Consider the following 20634-nt stretch of genomic DNA (forward strand, 5'->3'; position numbering starts at 1 on the left):
ATGAAGAAGAATTTATTTAACCAGAGGGTAGTGAATCTGTGGATTTCAATGCAGCAGATAGTTGCGGAGGCCAAGTCATTGGGTGTACTTAAAGTGGAGGTTGATAGGTTCTTGATTAGTCAGGACATCAAAGGTTATGGGTAGAAGGTAGGAAAACATAATTGAGAGGGATAATAAATCAGCCATGATGGAATGGTGGAGCAGACTCAATGGGCCGAATAGCCTAATTATCAGAATCAAGTTTAATATCAGCATATGTCATGAAATTTTCTGATTTTGCAGCAGCAATAAAATGTAATACATAGTAGAGAGGAAAATGAACCACAGTATCACTATATTAAATAGTTAAATGAGTGCAAAAAAAGTAATAATGTGGGACTGTTCATGGGCTCAATGACACACCACTCAGAAATCCAATGGCAGAGGGGAAGAAGCTGTTTCTGAATTGTTGAGTGTGTACCTCCTTCCTGATGGTAGCAATGAGAAGAGGGCATGTCCTGGCTAATGGGGGTCTTTAATGTTGGACACCACCTTTTTGAGGCACTGCCCCTTGAAGAAGCCATTTCAGAGGTTACTGCCCAGAATAGAGTTGACTAAGTTTATAACTCTCTGCAGCTTACTTCGCTCTTGTGCAGTAGCCCCCATACTTCCCCCCATACCAGATGGCGATGCAGCCAGTTAGAATGCTCTCCACAGTTAGATCTATATAAATTTGCAAGTGTTTTAGTGACAAACCAAATCTCCTCAAACCCCTAATGAAATATAGACGCTGTCTTGCCTTCTTTATAGCTGCATCAATATGATGGGTCCAGGTCAGCTCCTTGGACATATTGATAACCAAGAATTTGAAATTGCCCACTATTTCCACTTCTGATGCATCTATGAGGAACGGTGCATTCCCTCATCCTAACCTTTCTGAAATCCACAATCAGCTCTTTGGTCTTACTGATGTTGACTGCAACACCACTCAACTATCTGGTGTATCTTGCTCCTTCACATCCTCCTGTCGCCATTTGAGATTCTGCCAACAATAGCTTTTGTCAGCAAACTTATAGATGGCATTTGAGAGGTGCCTAACCACACACTCATGGGTATAGAGCAGTGGTCCCCAACCACCAGGCCGCGAGGAAACGATATGATTTGGCGATATGAAATGATATGAGTCAGCTGCACTTTTCCTCATTCCCTGTCACTGTTGAACTTGAACGCACTTGAGGTTATTATGCATGCGAAGTCATTACCCACGCGAGGTCATCAGTCAGTCGTTAACCTACAACTACTTGATGAGTAAAAAACAAACGTCGCTTGAGAATTTCTTTGGAAGAGGTGGTAGGGGATATAAAAGGCCTAACAAAGATAACGCAGAGACAGCTGAGGTCGACTGCAAAAAAAAAGAAAGCTTCCTTCAACAGAAAATACGATGAATTGTACATAAAATATGGCTTTAATGTGACCGGTGACTTGTATGCTCCAAGACCCCTGTGTGTGATATGTGGAGACAAGCTGTCTAATGAGACAATGAAGCCCTCAAAACTGCTTCAGCACCTTGAGTCCAAGCACCCTGTACTTAAAGACAAACCTGTTGAGGTTTTTGAGCAGAGAAAATGTGAGCAAGCAAGGAAATGGATGCAGAGCACAAACGCCTTCTCTTACACACTGAAGTCAGTTGGCTTTCAAGGGGGAGAGCCCTGGCCAGGGTTTTTGAATTAAAAGAGCCACTACAGAGATTTCTTTCAGGAAAAGTCACCACTGGCAGCACACTTCAGTGACGAGGAGTGGATACAAAACTTGATTATCTGTGTGACATCTTCCAACATGCTCAATGAACTCAATTTGTCACTTCAGGGGAGAATGACAACTGTCTTCAAGTTGGCAGATAAGGTGTCTGCTTTCAAAGCCAAACTGGAACTGTGGGGACGGCAAGTGGGCTGGGGCATATTTGACATGTTCCCTTCATTAGCTGGGACTTTGGGAGAGACTGAGGCTGCACCGCCCTTCTCACAGTTGGTGCGTGATCACCTATCTTCGCTGGCAACAGAATTCGAGCGTTACTTCCCAATCGCAAATGACCCAAGACGTGCAAAGGAATGGGTCCGTGACCCATTTGTGAATGTCCCCGGTGAATCATCCATGACAGTATGGGAAGAAGATCAACTCCTTGAACTTGCAAATGACGGTAGGCTGAAAAGTATGTTTGACATAACATCTCTGCCGGCATTCTAGATCACAGTCAAGGTTGAATATCCTGAGATAGCCATGAAAGCACTGAAAACATTGCTTCCATTTCCAACACCATATCTCTGCGAAGCAGGGTTTTCAGCAATGAGTGCAACGAAAACTAAATTGCGGAATAGACAGGACATCAGGAACCCCCTTCGAGTATCGCTGTCTTCCATCATCCCTCGATGGGACCGTCCTGTTGCAGGGATTCAGTGATATTGGTATGTTACAATGATTTTATATGTTCATACGAGGAAAATATGTGCTGTGTGTTTACTATCCAAATGTTACTTAAAATGTTATGATGCTTTTGACTTATAATTGACTTATCACTATATATTCATGAGAGGAAAATATGCGCTGTGTGTTTAACATTAAATTCATTAGATAAATCCTTTTAGAAACTAAATTAAGTGTATTAGCCACTTATAAATGACTTATAGTTGACTTATCACCTATATCCTGGTCGTGATTAACACCCACCTCCCCCAGGTCCGCAAGAATATTGTCAATATTAAACTGGCCCACGGTGCAAAAAAGGTTGGTGACTCCCGGTGTAGACTAAGCAATGGACTAAGCAGACATCCCTGAAGAGCACAGTGTTGATTTCAGTGAGATGGAGATGTTATTTCCAAACAGCACAGACTGTGGACTTCCAATTTGCAGTGGGTCCAGATCTTTACTGAGGCAGGAGTTGATTCTAGCCATAACCAACGTCTCAAAGCACTTCATCACAGTATATGTGAGAGCTACTGGACGATAGTCATTAAGGCAGCTCACTCTACTCTTCTGGTATAATTACTGCAGGTCAAAACTTCCGACTGTTGCAATGAGAGATTGTAAAAGTCTTTGAAGACCACCGCCAGACGGTTGGCATAGGTTCTCAGAGCCTTACCAGGTACCCCGGTCAGGGCCTGTTGCATTGCAAGGGTTCACCCTCTTGAAAGAGGGCCTCCGAGATAAAGATCACAGGGTCACCGGGTGCTGTAAGGACTTGCACAGGTGTAGTTTTATTCTCCCTTGCAAAGTATGCAAAAAAGGTGTTGAATTTGCTTGGGAGTGAAGCACTGCTGCCATTCATGATGTTGGGTTTTGCTTTGTAGGAAGTAATGGCCAGCAAACTCTGCCAGAGTTGATGTCATTTCCAACCTTGCTCGGAATTGTTCCTTAGCTCTTGAATAACCCTCTGCAAATCATACCTGGCTTTCTTATAGAGACCTAAGTTACCAGACTTCAGTGCCACAGATCTATTCCTCAGTAGACTATGAACTTTCTGCTTCATCCATGGCTTTTGATTTGGGTATGTATAGTACATTCTTGTAGGCACATAATTATCCAAGGAAGACAGTGACAGCTGTGGCGTACTTATTCAGACTCGAAAATGAATCCCTGAGTATTGTCCAGTTCACTGATTCAAAGCAGTCTGTAAATGCTCCTGTGCCTTCCTTGTCCATACTTTTTTGGTCCTGACTACCGGTGCTACAGTCTTCAGTTTTTGCCTATACTCAGCCAGGTGTTTAGACTATCCAAAGTGTGGGCATGGAATAGCATGGTAAGCACTCTTTGATGGTGATATTGTTTCCGCTGGTACTACAAGTGATTTGTTGGTAGCGGCGACTTCTTCAAGTTGGCCCGGTTGAAGACCCAAAATGATGGGTAAGGTATCAGGATGTGCTCTTTCATTGCTCAGGTTGTCTAGAGACTGTTTTTCATTAGCCTAAGGTGGAATGTACAGTACAGTACAACCAGAATGATTGCTGAAATCTCACATGGAGGTAAAACGGACTACACTTGATTGTGAGGTTTTCCAGGTATGGTGAACAGGTCTGGGATACCACTGCCACGTTTATATACCACAAAGAGTTGATCATGAAGCACAGTCCTCCTCCCCTGCTTTTCAAAGACTCACCAGTCCTATCTTGGTGGTGTATTGTGAACCCATTGATCTCAATCACTGCATCCAGAATGCAAAGGGTTAACCAAGATTCTGTGAAACAAAAGAGGCAAGTGGTCCTAATGTTCCTCTGATACAGCACCTTAGCTGAGAACTTCAATTTCATTTACCAAGGACTGTACACTTGCAAACGAGATGGTTGGTATTGGAAGTCAAAAGATGTGCTTCTTTAAGTGAACTATTAGTTCAACTTGGCATCCCCTCTTCTACTATCTGAAAGGGAATCCATGACCAGAGTCTGTTCAAGTTCTGTCAATTTTAAGTAACGATCAATTTTTAAAGTCACATTAAAATGATGTTACTACCTGTGCAGACCTTAGATGTAGTTGTGGTTCTCAGCTGTAGCAGATTGAAACGGAAGTACTTGATGGTATCCATTACATCTGCATGCACAAGTTGCCTTGTCAGTGGTGCCCCAGAAGCAACAATTATGCTCCTATGTCATATGGTCTGATAGGAATTCAACTGCTTTCAAATACTCTGAAGCAGCATGAGTTGACAAATGGTCAATATCAATGGAAGTACTATCTTTGCCCTACTTTAAATATACAGCTCTAAGTGTCAAGAAAAATATTTAATGAGCTGGGTACACTCACATTCTCAGGTAATAATTTTGCCAGTTCACTGTGAGGCATTGGTTCAATACACAGTAAATGGATCACCTCTCTTAGAGTGACATCATCTTTCATCACATGGCCTACTCCAGGCACATACCTCTCCCCTGCATGGAAACAAGATGCAAACTTATTAGTCTATGATGGTGGAAGGTTGGTATTCAAACTGATATGCCAACAGGTTAAAAGAATAGAATATCAATTAGAGGCATAGTTAAGATGAATGCATACAGTCTTAACATAGAACCACTCAGCAAGATACAGGCCCTTTGGCCCATGATTTTTGTGTTGATCTTATAACGTACCCTAGATCAATCTAACCCTTCCCTCCTGCAAAGCCCTACATTTTTTTCCATCATAAATGTGCCTCTTTAAGATTATATTTAATGTCCCTAATTTACCTGCCTCTACCTACACCTTTGTCAAGTCACCACTCATTTTCGTTTGGCCCAAAGAGAAAAGCCCCAGAACAGATCCCTACAGAACACCTTTCTCACTTAAAACTATGGGCAAGCCATTTGTAAATCATCCAATCAAGTGGAACTGGTCCTGTGATCAGTGAGGACACAAAGATCATTGCCAAAGGTGCAGCAGTCTCTTCCCTCACTTCCCACAGCAACCTGAGGTATATTCCATCCAGCACCAGGGTCTTGTCTATGCGAATGTTTTTCTAAGGTTCCAGCTTATCCTCCTCCTTAACACTGACATGTTCCAGCATGGTAGCCTGTTTTACACTGTACTCACAAACGTCATGGCCCCTCTCACTAGTTAATATCTAAGCAAAATACTCATAAAGGACATTCCCTACCTCCTCCAACAGCAGGCACATTTTCTTTTCTTTCCCTGAACGATCCTACCCTCACTCTGCTCATCCTCTTGCTCTTGATATACTTGTCGAACACCATGGTTTTCCTTAATCTTACTCGCCAAGACCATCTTATGCACCCTTCTAGCTCTCCTTTGCCATTTTTAAGCTTGTTCCTGATGACATTGTAAATCTCCTGAGTCTTGTCTGATCTTTGCTTACTAAATCTTAAGGAAGTTTTCTCCTTCTTCCTGACAAGATGTTCCACATCTCTTGTCAACCATGGTTCCTTCACCCTACCATATTTTCCCTGCTTAATGGGAACAAAGCTATCTCAAACCCCATACAAGTGCTCTCTGAACAACTTCCACATTTTAGGTGTTTGCAATTTATGCTCCCAAGTTCCTGCCTAATCACATCATAATTTCCCCTCCCTTAATTATGTTCCCATACTGTCTGCTCCTATCCCTGTCCAACCCCATGGTAAAGGTCAGGGAGTTGTAGTTAGTGTCTCTGAGAGAGATCTGATACCTGATCAGGTTTGTTGCCTAGAACCAGATCCAATTTGATCTTTCTTCTAGTCAGCATGTCTACATACTGTATCAGGAATCCTTCCTGCACACAGCTACCAAATTCTACCCCATCTAAATCCTTTGCACGAAAGAGGTGTCAATTACTATCAGGGAAGTTAAGGTCACTCACGAGAACAACCCTGATATTTTTGCACCTTTCCAAATTCTACTTACCAATCTGTCCTATAGTGTTCCTTCTGTTATTGTGGGGGAGGGGGGGCAGGGGGGGTTACAGAATACTCCTAATAGAGTGAACACTTCCTTCCTGTTTCTGACTTCTATCCACAAAGATTCAATAGAAAACCCCTCCATTACCTCCAGGATGTCCTCCCTTTGTGCAGCTGTGTTACCATTCCTGATTAGCTGTGTCATTCTCCCACCTCTTTTACTTCCTTCCCTGTCCCTTTTGCAACAACTAAAACCCAGAACATCCAGCAGCCATTTCTGCCCTTGTGACAGGTAAATCTCTGTAATGGCCACAATCCTATAGTCCCATGCACTGAACCATGTTGCAAGTTGATCATACTTGTTCCTGATACTTCCTGCACAAAAATAGACAAAACTTCAACCCTTTCCATTGACAGCAATTTTACTCCATTAACTGCCTGCCATTACTCATAAGCTACAACTACAAGTAGCTGTACACCAAATGCCCCATCCTCTGCCCTGTCACTGATTCCCACCCCCCTGCCAAACTAGTTTAAACCTTGTCCAACAGCTCTGGCAAACCTGCCCACAAGGATATTACTCCCTCTCAAGTTCAGGAGTAACCCATCCTTTGTGCACATGTCATACTTCCCCAGAAGAGATCCCAATGATCCACAAATCCAAAACCATGCCCCTGCACAAATTCCTCAGTCACATATTCATCTACCACATCATCTTGTTCTAACCTTCATTGGCACATGGCACAGGCAGCAATCCTGAGATTACTACCATTGAGTTCTGCATTTCAGCTTCCTATCTAGCTCCCAATATTCTCTTTTCAGAACCTCATTCTCTTTCCTGTCTATGTCGTTATGTCACAACTTCTGGCTGCTTACCCTCTCCCTGTAGAATGCTGTGGACCTGATCTGAAACACCCCTGAGCCCAGTATCCGGGAGGCAATATACCATCCAAGAGTCTCGTTCACGTCCACAGAACTTCCAGTCTGCTCCCCTAACTACTAAATGTCCTAGCACCAATACACTCCTCTTCTCCCTCATTCCCTTCTGAACCAGGCTCAGTTCTAGTTACCTGGTCACTGCGGCTTTCCTCGGTAGGTTAACCACCCACCCTCACCAAAAAGTACCCAAAGTGTTATACCTGTTATTGAAGGGAACAGCCAAAGGGGTACTCTGCTTATTCCCTTTCCCTCTCCCTGTCCTGACAGTCACCCAGCTACCTGCCTCCTGCAAGTTAGAGGTGACTAGCTCACTGTAGCTTTTATTTATCACTTCCTTATTTGGACATATGAGCTGAAGGTCATCCAACTTCAGCTCCAGTTCCCTAAGTAATGAGTTCATGCAGATTTAGCTATCAGGCAGACTGGAGGTCTCTCACTTTTTTAGCTAGGCAAAGAAAGGAAGCTTACCAGAAAATACGAGCAAATCTGCAGATGCTGGAAATTCAAACAACACACACAAAATGCTGGTGGAACACAGCAGGCCAGGCAGCATCTATAAGGAGAAGCACTGTCGACGTTTGTCCTTTGTCCTGACAGATTTTCTCCTTATAGATGCTGCCTGGCCTGCTGTGTTCCACCTGTGTGTGAAACTTACCAGAAACTTACCTTTGCCTCCACTTCTTCTTGCCAAAGTCCTGGGGGCTCCACTCTGACACTGGTCACTCACACAATGATCACTTCCCTTGAACCCAACTTCTTTTTATAGAACTTTGCCAAATCCCTAATAAACTGAAGTATTTCAAGCCCACTAAAAAGTTCCAAAATCTCAGAGCTTGTGCTCACCTCCCTCACCTCCAAACAAGTAACTTCGCAACACCTCAAGTCTGTCAAAAGTTCTGAAAAGCCCCATTCACATTTCAAACGTTGAGCTCAGCTCACTCACCTCCAAACAATTTCCCAGGATGTGGAATCAAGAACCAGAGTCATCACAAACAAGAGAAAACCTGCAGATGCTGGAAATCGAAGCAACACACACAAAATGTTGGCCAGGCAGCATCATGAAAAAGAGTACAGTCAATGTTTTGGGCCAAGGCCTTTCATCAGAACTGGGGAAATAAGATGAGGAGTCAGAGTAAGAAGGGTGGGATAGAAGAGGAAGAATCACAAGGTGATAGGTGAAACAGGAGTGGGGGTGAGGGGTGAAGTAAAGAGTTGGGAAGTTGATTGGTGAAGGATATACAGGGCTGGAGAAGGGTATCTGATAGGACAGGACAGAAGATCATGGAAGAAAGAAAAGGGGGAGGAGCACCAGAGGGAGGTGATGGACAGGTAAGGAGATAAGGTGACAAAAAGAAATATTAATAGGAATGGTGAAGGTGGGGGGGAGGGCATGACCGGAAGTTCAAGAATTTGGTGTTTATGCCATCAGGTTAGAAGCTGCCCAGAAGAATATAAGGCATTGCTCCTCCAACACATAAGGCATTGCTGATCCCTGCGGAAAGCAGAAAATTGGGGGGGGGGGGGGGGGAGAGAGAGGAAAGATGTGTTTGGTGAGGGGATCCTATTGGAAATGGCACAATTCCAATTGAAAACAAGGAAAAATCTGCAGATGCCGGAAATCCAACCATTCCAATCACAAACAATATTGCCCTCAACTGCATCTCTTCCATTTCGCACACATCTGCCTTAGCCCATCCTCCCGCACCCCACCAGAGATAGGGCTCCTCTTGCCTACCACCCCACTGGCTTCCATGTCCAGCACATAGTTCACTGTAACTTCCGCCATCTCCAATAGGTTCCCACCACGTCCACTTTCTGCAGAATCACTTCCTACGTAACTCCCTTGTCCATTCGTCCATGGCCTCCTCTACTGTCATGATGAAGCCACAGTCAGGTTGGAGGAGCAACACCTTATATTCTGTCTGGGCAGCCTCCAACCTCATGGCATGAACATTGAATTTCCAGTAATTCCCCCTCTCCCAACCCTTCACCATTCCCCTTTTCCCTCTCTCACCTTATCTCCTTGCCTGCCCATTACCCACCTCTGGTGCTCCTCCCCCTTTTCTTTCTTCCATGGCCTTCTGTCCTCTCCTATCAGATTCCCCCTTCTCCAGTCCTGTATCTCTTTCACATATCAACTTCCTAGCTCTTTACTTCCCCCCTCCCCCTGGCCTTCTGGTTTCACCTATCACCTTGTGTTTTTTCCTCCCATCACCCCACCTTCTTACACTGACTCCTCAACTTTTTTTCCTCCAGACCTAATGAAGTGTCTTGGTCCAAAACATCAACTGAACTCTTTTCCATAGATTCTGCCTGGCCAGCTGAGTTCCTCCAGCATGTATTGCAAGAACTAGAGTGCAAAGGTTTAAGGTGAAAAGGAAAGCTTTAATAGAAACCTGAAGAGCAACTTTTTCACCCAGAGAGTGGTTAGTACATGGACTAAGCTGCCCGAGAAAGTGGTTGAGGCAGGTACATTAACAACATTTAAAAGCTTTGTAGGAAAGGATCAGAAGGATAAGGGCAAATGAGACCAGCTTAGATGTTGACCTTGGTTAGTATGGACCAGTTGGGACAAAGGGCCCATTTTCACTGTTTATGACTCAGTATAGAAAACTTGGACTGCAATTAAAATGTTACATAAATTCTGCATCTAACACATTAGAGCCTACACCAAATAGTTCTGCAGGCCAAGAGTCATCTGCCTCTCAAGTGTATGCTAATTGATTAAATAAAAGGCTAAAAAAATCTTGCAGATTGAATATAATCTGGGGAAATGTGGGAGTCTTGAAAGAATATAAAATCAGAAGTCTGTTTAGAGAGATTGTAGATTGTTGATGAACACAGGGATCTCAGCATCTTCACACAGGAAACAAAATCAGAACACTATTCCCTCGTTACCTACAAACAAGCCAAAAGAAATATTGACACAAAGGGATTTAACAAAAAATAAAATAGGGTAGTCTTACAGGCCTACATAGCTCTGGTAAGACTAATCCTCAAGTTCAATTTTTGTGCCCTTAACTGAGGATGAAATATCTGCAATACCGACAATTCACAACAGGTTTTTATGTATTTATTTATCTTTTAAATTTAGCGATACAGCACAGAGTAGGCCCTTCGCTGCCCCAACAACCTTCCGACAAACCTGATAAACCCCAACTTAATCATGGGACAATTTACAATGACTAATTAATCGCCCAGTAAGTCTTTGGACTATGGGAGGAAACCAGAGCACCCAGGGGAAACCCACACATTCAATGGCAAGGACTCCTTATAGAATTGCATCAGAATTGAAATCCAAACTCCGGAACGTCTGGAGCTGTAATAGCAAGGTTAATTAAGTTAATTTAAGGGTGGGACTGTATTTGTGTTAGAAGAATTAACAGCTTCTTAATGAAAAATTAAGATTCTTGAGGGCACTAACAGTCAAGACCGAAGAGGATCTTTCACTCATGATGGATGCAAGAACAGACTGGCATCGTTAGGTTTGTTCGTTTAAGCTGATGAGTTAGAATGATCACTTTCTGAGGATGGAGAACCTGGAAATATGTAGCTTAGAGTATGGTGGTGGATGAGCTTATATATCCAATGCTAGCAATTTTTAATGCAAGTAAAGGTTATTGAAACCAGGCAGAAAAGTGGCGTTGATGTCACTGATCAGATATTAAAAAATTAAATGACACAGTAGGCTCAAGGGAGAGACCACTTAGCAAACTCTATTTAATGTTCTACAGCATCAGCATAAGAGAGCTGTTGAGTATACTAAGTCCTGCTCAATTTCTTATATTCAAATGCCGGTTTACAGTCTGCTATTGTTTTTCCTATCAGATATATTTAAACAAGTTGTTAATCTGAAGCATTAGGATGAGCCATCATCTATTTGTTTGAATTTATGCGACACATGCTTTGTGCATCATCTTGCTTTTCACTAAATTGGATTCAGCTGGAACTCTAAGTGGACTCATTTGTACATTACATTCAGCCTTTAATTAATAAAATGAAGTCTTACCAACAACCATAATAATGAGGTGGAGTAATTCGTCGATTAAAATATTAGTTTGTTGGATTACATCCTGCAATATATAAAAGGCAATTAAAAACTCATTAACAGATTGGACAATTTTAAGCTAAAGCTGTTTCATTGTTTTAATATATTAAATGACTCTCATGCAAAAATTGAGATAAAATACAAAAGTAAAACAGCAACTTTAAATTTAAGCCAACTTCTTCCATTAAGCTGAGCATATTGCCAAGTCAGATACTGACAGAACTGCAAGTTACAGCTACTTGTTTTCTCCTTAATCTACTCCACTTGATACTGTGCACAAAGGAAGATGGCTATGGTTGCTGGAGATGAATCATCCCAGCCCCAGAATGTCACTGGAGAAGTTCACAGGGCAATGCCTTAAAGGTCCAGTCATCCTCAGCAGTTCTGGAGTGAAATGTTCTCTGATGATTGCAATGTACAACCCCACTCATGCTTTCTAAATGTAGCATGGTGCAAGGCAAGAACAACATTCATGGTAACAGCAAGTGACATCCACTGCCATACTAATACCAGGTAACAACCGCCAACAATAGAATCTAACTAAAACCATACACAGGAGCAGAATTAGGTCATTTGGCTCATTGAGTGATTATGCATCATGGCTGATTTATTATCCCTCTCAACCTCGTTTTGCCTTCTCCCTGTAACCTCTGACATCCCAATTTATCAAGAAACTGCATTAAATACCAAACCTCTGCATTAAATATCCCAAATAACTTGGCTCTCAAAGATGTCTGTGGCAAGGACTTCCACAGATTCACTGCCCTCTCCTTAAATAAATTTTCTCTCATCTTGGTTCTAAATGGATGTCAATCTATTCTGAGTCTGTGCACTCTGGTGCACTGTAAGACTCCCCCACTGTAAGAAATATCCTTGTCATATCCACTCTAACTAGGGATTTCAATATTCAATATTCTCCATTCTTCTAAATTCCAACAAGCACAGGCTCAGAGCCATCAAGTGCTCATGTTAATCTTTCATTCCCAGAATTATTCTTGTGAACCTCCTCTAGACCTTCTCCAATGCCAGCACATCTTTCCTTGTACAAGGGGCCCAAAACTGCTCACAATATTCCAAGTACAGTCTGACCAGTATCTTATAAAGGCTCAGCATTACATTCTTGTTTTTGTATTCCAGTTCTCTCAAAATGAACACTAACTTTGCATTTGCCTTCCTTGCCACTGACTCAACTGCACTGATTTCTCTTCCTTCACACTCTTCAGCATCTGGCACACTGCTAGTGTCTTCCACAGTGAAGACTGATGCATAATACTTATTTACTTTTTCTGCCATTCCCTTGTCTCTCGTTATTATTTCTCTGGCCTCATTTCTTCCTGCTAATTTTTGCTTTATTGTATGCCCTCTCTTTTGCCTTTACATTAGCTTTGACTTCCCTTGTCAGCCATGGTTGTACTATTTTGACATTTGAATGTTTCCTTGCTTTGAAATGCATCTGTCCTGCACCTTCCTCATAGTTTCCAGAAACTCACGCCAATGCTGCTCTGTTGTCACCTCTGTTAGCATCTCCTTCCAATTTACTTTAGCCAACTCCTCTATCGTATCACTGTAATTTCTGTTACTCCACTGAAATACTGCTACATCAGACTTTACTTTCTCCCTATCAAATTTCAAGTTGAACTCAATCCTACTGCGATCACTGCCATTCTAGTATTCATGGATCTTCTATTCATGCTTGTATCTTCCCTGTTAAGCAACCTCATGTGCAGCATCTTATCTTAGGTGTATAAGATGATGAGAAGCATTAATTGTGTGGATAGTCAGAGGCTTTTTCCCAGGGCTGAAATGGCTAGCATGAGAGGGCACAGTCTTAAGGTGCTTGAAAGTAGGTACAGATGAGATGTCAGGGGTAAGTTGTTTTTTTTTACGCAGAGAGTGGTAATTGAGTGGAATGAGCTGCCAGCGACGGTTTTGGAGGCAGACATGATGGGGTCTTTTAAGAGACTCCTGGACAGGTACATGGAGCTCAGAAAAATAGAGGGCTATAGGTAACCCTAGGTAACTTCTAAGGTAAGGACATGCTCAGCACAGCTTTGTGGGTCGGAGGGCCTGTATTGTGCTGTAGGTTTTCTATATTTCTATGTTTTATCAAAGGTCTTCTGAAAATCCAAATAAACTTCCACTGACTCTCCTTTGTCTATCTTGCTTGCTACAAGTACCCCAAAACTGCATCCTTAGTAGTAGACTCCAACATCTTTCCTATCAGCTAACTTTCCCATAATTTCCGTTTTTCTGCCCTTCTTAAAGAGTAGTGATAGTTGCAATTTTCCAGTCCTCCAGAACCATCCAGTCTTGAAAGATCATTAATCATGCCTCCCCCAAAAATCTTCAGCTTACTCTTTCAGAAGTCTGGGGTGTAGTTCCATCAGATCTTGGTGTCTGATCTACCTTCGTATTTTTCAGCTTCTGAAACACCTTCTCCTTAGTAATAGCAAAAACACTCACTTCTGCACCCCTGCCACTCTCACATTTCCAGCATTCTGCTGGTGTCTTTCACAGTGAAGACTGATGCAAAATACTTGCATTCATTCACAATTTCTATGTCCCCCATTATTACATCTCCAGTGTAATTTTCCAGCTGTCCACACCTACTCATCTCTCATTTACTCTATATATCTGAAAAACTTCTTGTATCCGCTTTTAAATTATTGGCCAGCTTACCCTCATCTTTCCTGTCTTTTGGCTTTTTAGTTGTTTTCTGTTGGTTTTGTGAAGTTTCCCAATCCTTTACCTTTCAACTAATTTTTGAGATATTATATACACTCCCTTTTGCTTTTATGGAAACAAGCCTTCCCTTGTTAGCCTCATCCCTCTTTCAAATACTCCTTCATCTTTTGGAAGTATTTTGCCTGCGCCTCCAAATTGCTCCCAGAACCTCCAGCCATTGCTGTGCTGTTGTCATCCCTGCTCACGTCCCCTTCCAATCAACATTGGCCAGCTTTTCTCTCATGCCTCAGTAATTCCCTTTACTCCATTTAGTACAGATACATTTGATTTTAGCTTCTCCTTCTCAAACTGCATGGTGAATTCTACTTACTTTTGACATCTGATGGTGTTATTATTCTCAAATTCTCAACCTTCCATGACCTGGAAGTCATCACTTCACAAAACTGTATTAATTGGAGTATTGACTGGTCGGCAGAAAACAGAGAGTGGGAATAAAGGGATCCTATCCTGGCTCGCTGTCTGTTACCAGTGGAATTCCACATGGGTTGGAGATGGGAACACTGCTTTTTAAAATGTACGTCAATGATTTGGTCTATGTTATTAATGGATTTGTGGCTAAGTTTTCCAATGATAGAAAGAAAGGTAGAGGAGCAGGTAGTGTTGAGGAAACAGAGACTTAGATAGTTTAGGGGAATGGCAAAGAAGTAGCAAATGAAATGCAATGTTGCAAAGTGTATGGTCATGCACTTTGGTGGAAGAAATAAACAGGCAGACAATTATTTAGACAGGAAGAGAATTCAAAATGCAGATATTCAAAGGGACTTGGGAGTCCTTGTGCAAGATACCCTAAAGGTTAACCTTCAGGTTGAATCGGTTGTGAAGAAAATGAATGCATTGTTGGCATTCATTTCTAGAAGTATAGAATATAAGAGCAGGGATATGATGTTGAGGCTCTATAAGGCAGTCCTGAGTATTGTTAGTATTGTGTACAGTTTTGGGCTCCTTATTTTAGAAAGGATATACTGACATTGGAGAGGGTTCAGAGAAGATTCACAAGAATAATTCCAGGAATGAAAGGCTTACTGTATGAGGAACGTCTGCCAGCTCTTAGGCTGTATTCCCTGGAGTTCAGGAGAATAAGGGAGGGATCTCATAGAAACATTCTGAATGTTAAAAGGCCCGAACAGATTAGATATGGCAAAGGTATTTCCCATGGTAGGGGGTTCTAGGACAAAAAGGCACGGCTTCAGGATTGAAGGGCGTCCATTTAGAACAGGATTGCAGAGAAATTACTTTAGTCAGAAGGTGGTAAATGGAGTAAAGGGAATTACTGAGGCATGAGAGAAAAGCTGGCCAATGTTGATTGGAAGGGGACGTGAGCAGGGATGATGTCACAAGCAGCTGTGGAGGCCAAGTCATTGAGTGCACCTAAGGCAGAGATAGATAGTTCTTGATTAGCCAGAGCATCAAAGGGTATGGGGTGAAGGCAGGGGAGTGGGGATGACTGGATGAAGTGGATCAGCCATGATTGAATAGCGGAGTCGACTCGAAGGGCTGAATGGCTTACTTCTGCTCCTATATCTTAATTCTGAGGCTGGAGGAATGCTGCAGGTGATTTATTAGTTTCACTTTATAGTTGGTGGGTCAAATTTCTGGGAACTCCTACATAACAGCACTGAGGAAGAACACTGACAGTACAGACTGGACAACTATGGTTGAGCAATAAATGCTGAGTTTGCTGTTAACATTGATATCCCATGAATGATTAAAATAAGGGAAGAAGGGAGCTTTAAGAAAGCTAGGTTCATGTCTTTTTCGCCTACAGAAGTGGAATGCAGTATATTCAGCAATAAACCTGAGTTCCTCGTGTTCACAACATATTGCTTACAAATGGGTTTCAAAACAGAACAAGGACAAGTTCAAAAAAATCACTGGACATGTTGAACAATGATGTAGTTAGTTGGAATGGTTGAACATCAGTTACTGTCCTACAAATTGTGTAGATGATAGAGGGAAACTGCAAAGTGATACAGACAGTTAAAGTAGTTGGGAAAAATTGCATAAAAGTAGCACTCTGAAGAAATTCATGACATTGCCCATGTTGGCATGAAAAATAAAACAAGAGCATTTGTGCTGAAAGACTGGATAGCTGACAGGTAGAGCAATCTAGTTGACCAAGCTATGTGTGAATTGAAGACGACACCTAACATAAATACTGGAACTGATAAGAAAAGCTAACAGAATGTTAATTGCTAATGGAATTGAATACAAATGTCGACTATATTTGTGTATATAGACATTGGTGAGCACCACATTATATCATATGGAAATGGATTAGAAGAAGTTCAGAGATAGTTTACTGGATCAACACCTGGTACGACAGGGCTGTCTTACAAGGCTGAACTGGCTAAGCTTTTGTTTATTGGAGTTCACTTGATTGAAATATACATGAACATGATAGGTCTTGACACAGTGATGTGCAAGAGATGCTTTATTTGTGGGAGAATCTACAACTAAGGGTCACTATTTCCAATGAAAGATTGACTACTTAAAACAGATCTGGTGAAATAATTCTCTCAAAGGGCCATGAAACTTCAGAACTTTCTTTGTCAGAGTAGTGGAAGTAGGGCTTTCACTTTTAAGGCAGCGTTTGATACATTTCTGTTAAGTAGGAATGTGGAGATAAGCTCACATTTAGATTAGTCATGATCTTATTAAACAATGGAGCAGGGGTGAGAGTCCTAGTTGCTAATTCCTGCTCCTAATTTATTTGGCATATTCAAAGCTATATTCAATCTGTAGATACTTAGACCTTACCTTATTTCGAGCAAATGCAGGCTTAGAAAAAACTTCAAATAACTCATATCTATTGAGTACAAATATTAGGAACCGATTTGGATCCATAATAGAGGCTGCGATCTGTAATATAAAAACAGTTTTCATTGATACCACAGTTAATAAGCAGAGTGAAAGTGGCTTGTGGCAGTCAACACCCATTATTTATATTGTCTGTATTCACCCAGCTATACAATTTCTGAAGAGACTGGATAAACAATTCCTGGTTTAGATAATAGATAATAGACAATAGGTGCAGAAGTAGACCATTCGGCCCCTCGAGTCTGCACCGCCATTCTGAGATCATGGCTGATCATTCACTATCAATACCCAGTCCCTGCCTTGTCCCCATATCCCTTGATTCCCCTATCCATCAGATATCTATCTAGCTCCTTCTTGAAAGCATCCAGAGAATTGGCCTCCACCATCTTCCGAGGCAGTGCATTCCACACCTCCACAACTCTCTGGGAGAAGCTCTTCCTCAACTCTGTTTTAAATAACTGACCTCTTATTCTCAATCCATGCCCTCTGGTACTGGACTCTCCCAACATCTGGAACATATTTCCTGCCTCAATCCTATCAAATCCTTTAATTATCTTAAACGTTTCAATCAGATCCCCTCTCAATCTCCTCAATTCCAGCGTGTACAAGCCCAATCTCTCCAATCTCTCTGCGTAAGACAGCCCTGCCATCCCAGGAATCAACCTAGTGAATCTAAGTTAGATTCATCTGGTTTAATTTAGACAGTAACAGAAATTGCAAAAATTCGAAAGAACACCTTCAGGCTATATCTGAATCTATTTCACAGCAGCAAATCCATGTGATGAATAGCCTTTTGCAAAATTGCAGATCAGCTCAGCAACACCTATCAATGAAGAAAACATGCTTTTAAATTAATCCAACTCAATCCCAATTTGTAACCTACTGTACATGCAGTTTTTTAATGTAGATTTTGAACACAACTTAGAGGAAAGACGCATAATCAACCATAGTATTCCAATCTATACCAGGTAGGTCCAAGTTCCACTTTGTCACTACTCTATAGTTAGTTGACCTCTTGGAAATTTTTCCGATCTATATACCCTTCCTGGCAGCTGGTGGTGAAAATTTGGTGGCCAAGCAGTGAAACAGCACTTTAATTGTTTCTGAACCCTAACCATTACCTTTCTATGCAAACATAGGGATACTACATCTAGACTTACACTTTAGCCTTGTCAACTCTAAAAGGACACAAACAATTATTTCTGGCAAAGCAGCAATTTACATAGGCACTTCTTTCAATTTAGTGCAGTACCTCTGTTGCAAGTAACTGGAGAAACCGAATGCAGACCATCTCTATTCAGTCTGCAAGAGTGATGCAGTGCTTCTAGTTACCTCTCAAGTTAATTCTTGACTAGCATCTCTAGCTTTCTACACTGTTCCAACAAAGCCCAATGGAAACTCATGATTAGTATCTGATCTTCTGTCCAACCTCAAGGACTACATATTCAATTACAAACAGTCTTTGCTGTTTGTTTTACAAGTTGCCAGCTAATGTAAAGTCAAGCAACACACTTGACTTGAGGGGTGCAATAAGAGTTGGGAAGTTGATTGGTGAAAGAGATGGAGAAGGGGGAATCTGACAGAGAGGACAGAAGATCTTAGAAGAAAGAAAAGGAGGAGGAGCATCAGAGGGAGGTGACGGGCAGGTAAGGAGATAATGTGAGAGAGAGAGAAATTGGAATAGAGAATGGTGAAGGAGATGTGGGGGCATTACCAGAAGTTCAAGAAATCAATGTTCATGCCATCAGGTTGGAGGCTACCCAGATGGAATATAAGGTATTGTTCCTTTAGTCTGAGTGTGGCCTCATTGCAACGGTAGAGGAAGCCATGGATTGATGTATCAGAATGGGAATGGTAAGTAAATTAAAAATGGGTTGTCATTTGGAAATCCTGCTTTTCCTAGTGGATGGATCATAGGCGCATGGTGAAGCGGTCTCCCAATCCATATTGGGTATCACTACTATACAGGAAACCACATCGGGAGCACCAGATACAGTAGATGATTTCTGTGTGATTTCCAGCATCTGGAAATTTTCTTGTATTTGTAATGTATGGTCAATATGTGATACTGACAAGGAAGATCACTCAACACAGATACAAACTGTTCTGCTGAATACTTCCAGCAATCTTTTCTATACTAGGATTCGAGGGAAAGTGGTGTTTTGTATCTCAGAATTCCAGCATGCTTATTTCTTTCCACTCTTTTCCTCTGCTCTCATTCACCTCCAGTCAGATCAGTTATCGTTAACATTCATCTGACATCAACAGCATTTGTTACGTCAGATTTTCTTGCTCTTCACTCTATTAAATACATGTTGCCTCCATTCTCCACTCATATCTTTCCTTTGCAAATTAAAACACATTTCTCACTTTCCCTGTCTGGTAAAAGATCACCAGCTCAAACTCCACTTCTCTCCCCACAATTGTTCCTGATCTACTAAGTACTTCCAACATGATCTGTTTTTTTAAAAATCATATTTCAGCATCTACAGTTTTATTGCTTTTTCTCATAGATTGTGCCCTTAACCCCTTTAAGTACCTTGGCTCCCTCCAGCTCCTGAATCAATCCTGTCACATCTACTGTCTTCTTTAATTCCTGATTTTCTTTAACACCTTGTACCCAAGTGTATTTATACTCAATCTTGCACTTCAGCTGGGGTCTATTACCACAACAACATATGGTTCTTTTGACTAACTATATATGCAATTCATCCACCATATCCACCATAATTCATCACCATACTGGTAAACTCCTGTACTGAATAAATAGGAATGCATAGTTTGCAAGTGACCACTGTACCTGTAACATAATTATGTCTTTGTCAAACATCTCTTCCCTCCACCTTACATTATGGTAGTGATACACCTTGAAGGGAAAGGAACATCAGCAATTAGATTCTTCCATTAACGCAATTTAACATAATCATAACTTAACCAACTGATGAAAATCACTATAGCTCTTTTGAGAGATATAATATTTACTACATTAATTTTGCACTGTAGTGTAGGTTTAGCAAACCCTTATTTTACTTTAAAGTTTTGTTATATTCATTTACAGTTTACATAAATTAATCTCATGGAACTCCATACTTCCTACTGGTGACACCTCCCAAATGAAAATTTGAATTAATTCCTAAGCTCTGACAGACTCAAAGGTATAAAAGTTGAATCCTTTTTGTTACCAGTTATTTCAAGGATTGAAGTATATTTAAGTATAAAATAGCATAACTAACTAGACAAGATTTGCTGCAATTATTTGCTGAAATTTACCTTGCCAAATTAAACTTGAAAAGAATCTCATTTGCATTTTGTAATTTGATACCACAGACAGCTTCAATCTCTTCATTCTCAGATTTCTATGATTTCACACTTTCAAAATGACCTCTGCCTCACTTATTCCTGGTAGTCAAGTCAATTGATTCCATCTGAAAATTCCTCACAAATACTCTCAAGATTTGAAATAGAGTGTAGTGGAATAATTAATAATATGTAATGAAGATACATCCACACATGGCCAAGCACGGATTGGTCTTTCGAGCCGTGCTTGGCCCAGCAATCCCCGATTTAATCCTAGCCTAATCACAGCACAATTTACAATTACCAATTAACTTATCAACTGGTACATCTTTGGACTGTGGGAGGAAACTAGAACATCTGGAGGAAACCCATGCAGTCATCGGGAGAATGTACAAATTCCTTACTGATAGCAGTGGGAATTGAACACTAGTCGCTGGTACTGTATAGCATGCTAAC

General features: G+C 41.4%; 1 protein-coding gene across 3 annotated transcripts in view; it reads right to left on the bottom strand.

Annotated features, from left to right (window-relative positions):
• ubr1 (ubiquitin protein ligase E3 component n-recognin 1) overlaps positions 1-20634 on the bottom strand; it is a 302958-nt gene that overhangs the window by 149515 nt on the left and 132809 nt on the right. For all 3 annotated transcript variants that reach the window (XM_059951970.1, XM_059951981.1, XM_059951990.1), the window contains 4 exons: positions 19682-19747; positions 16822-16923; positions 11281-11344; positions 4771-4895 (listed from right to left, as the gene is read on the bottom strand). In XM_059951970.1, the coding sequence (XP_059807953.1) occupies positions 4771-4895; positions 11281-11344; positions 16822-16923; positions 19682-19747 (357 nt within the window). The remainder of the gene's footprint in view (positions 1-4770; positions 4896-11280; positions 11345-16821; positions 16924-19681; positions 19748-20634) is intronic.

The sequence above is a fragment of the Hypanus sabinus genome, chromosome 2, assembly GCF_030144855.1.
Source record: "Hypanus sabinus isolate sHypSab1 chromosome 2, sHypSab1.hap1, whole genome shotgun sequence".
NCBI classification, from domain to species: Eukaryota; Metazoa; Chordata; class Chondrichthyes; order Myliobatiformes; family Dasyatidae; genus Hypanus; species Hypanus sabinus.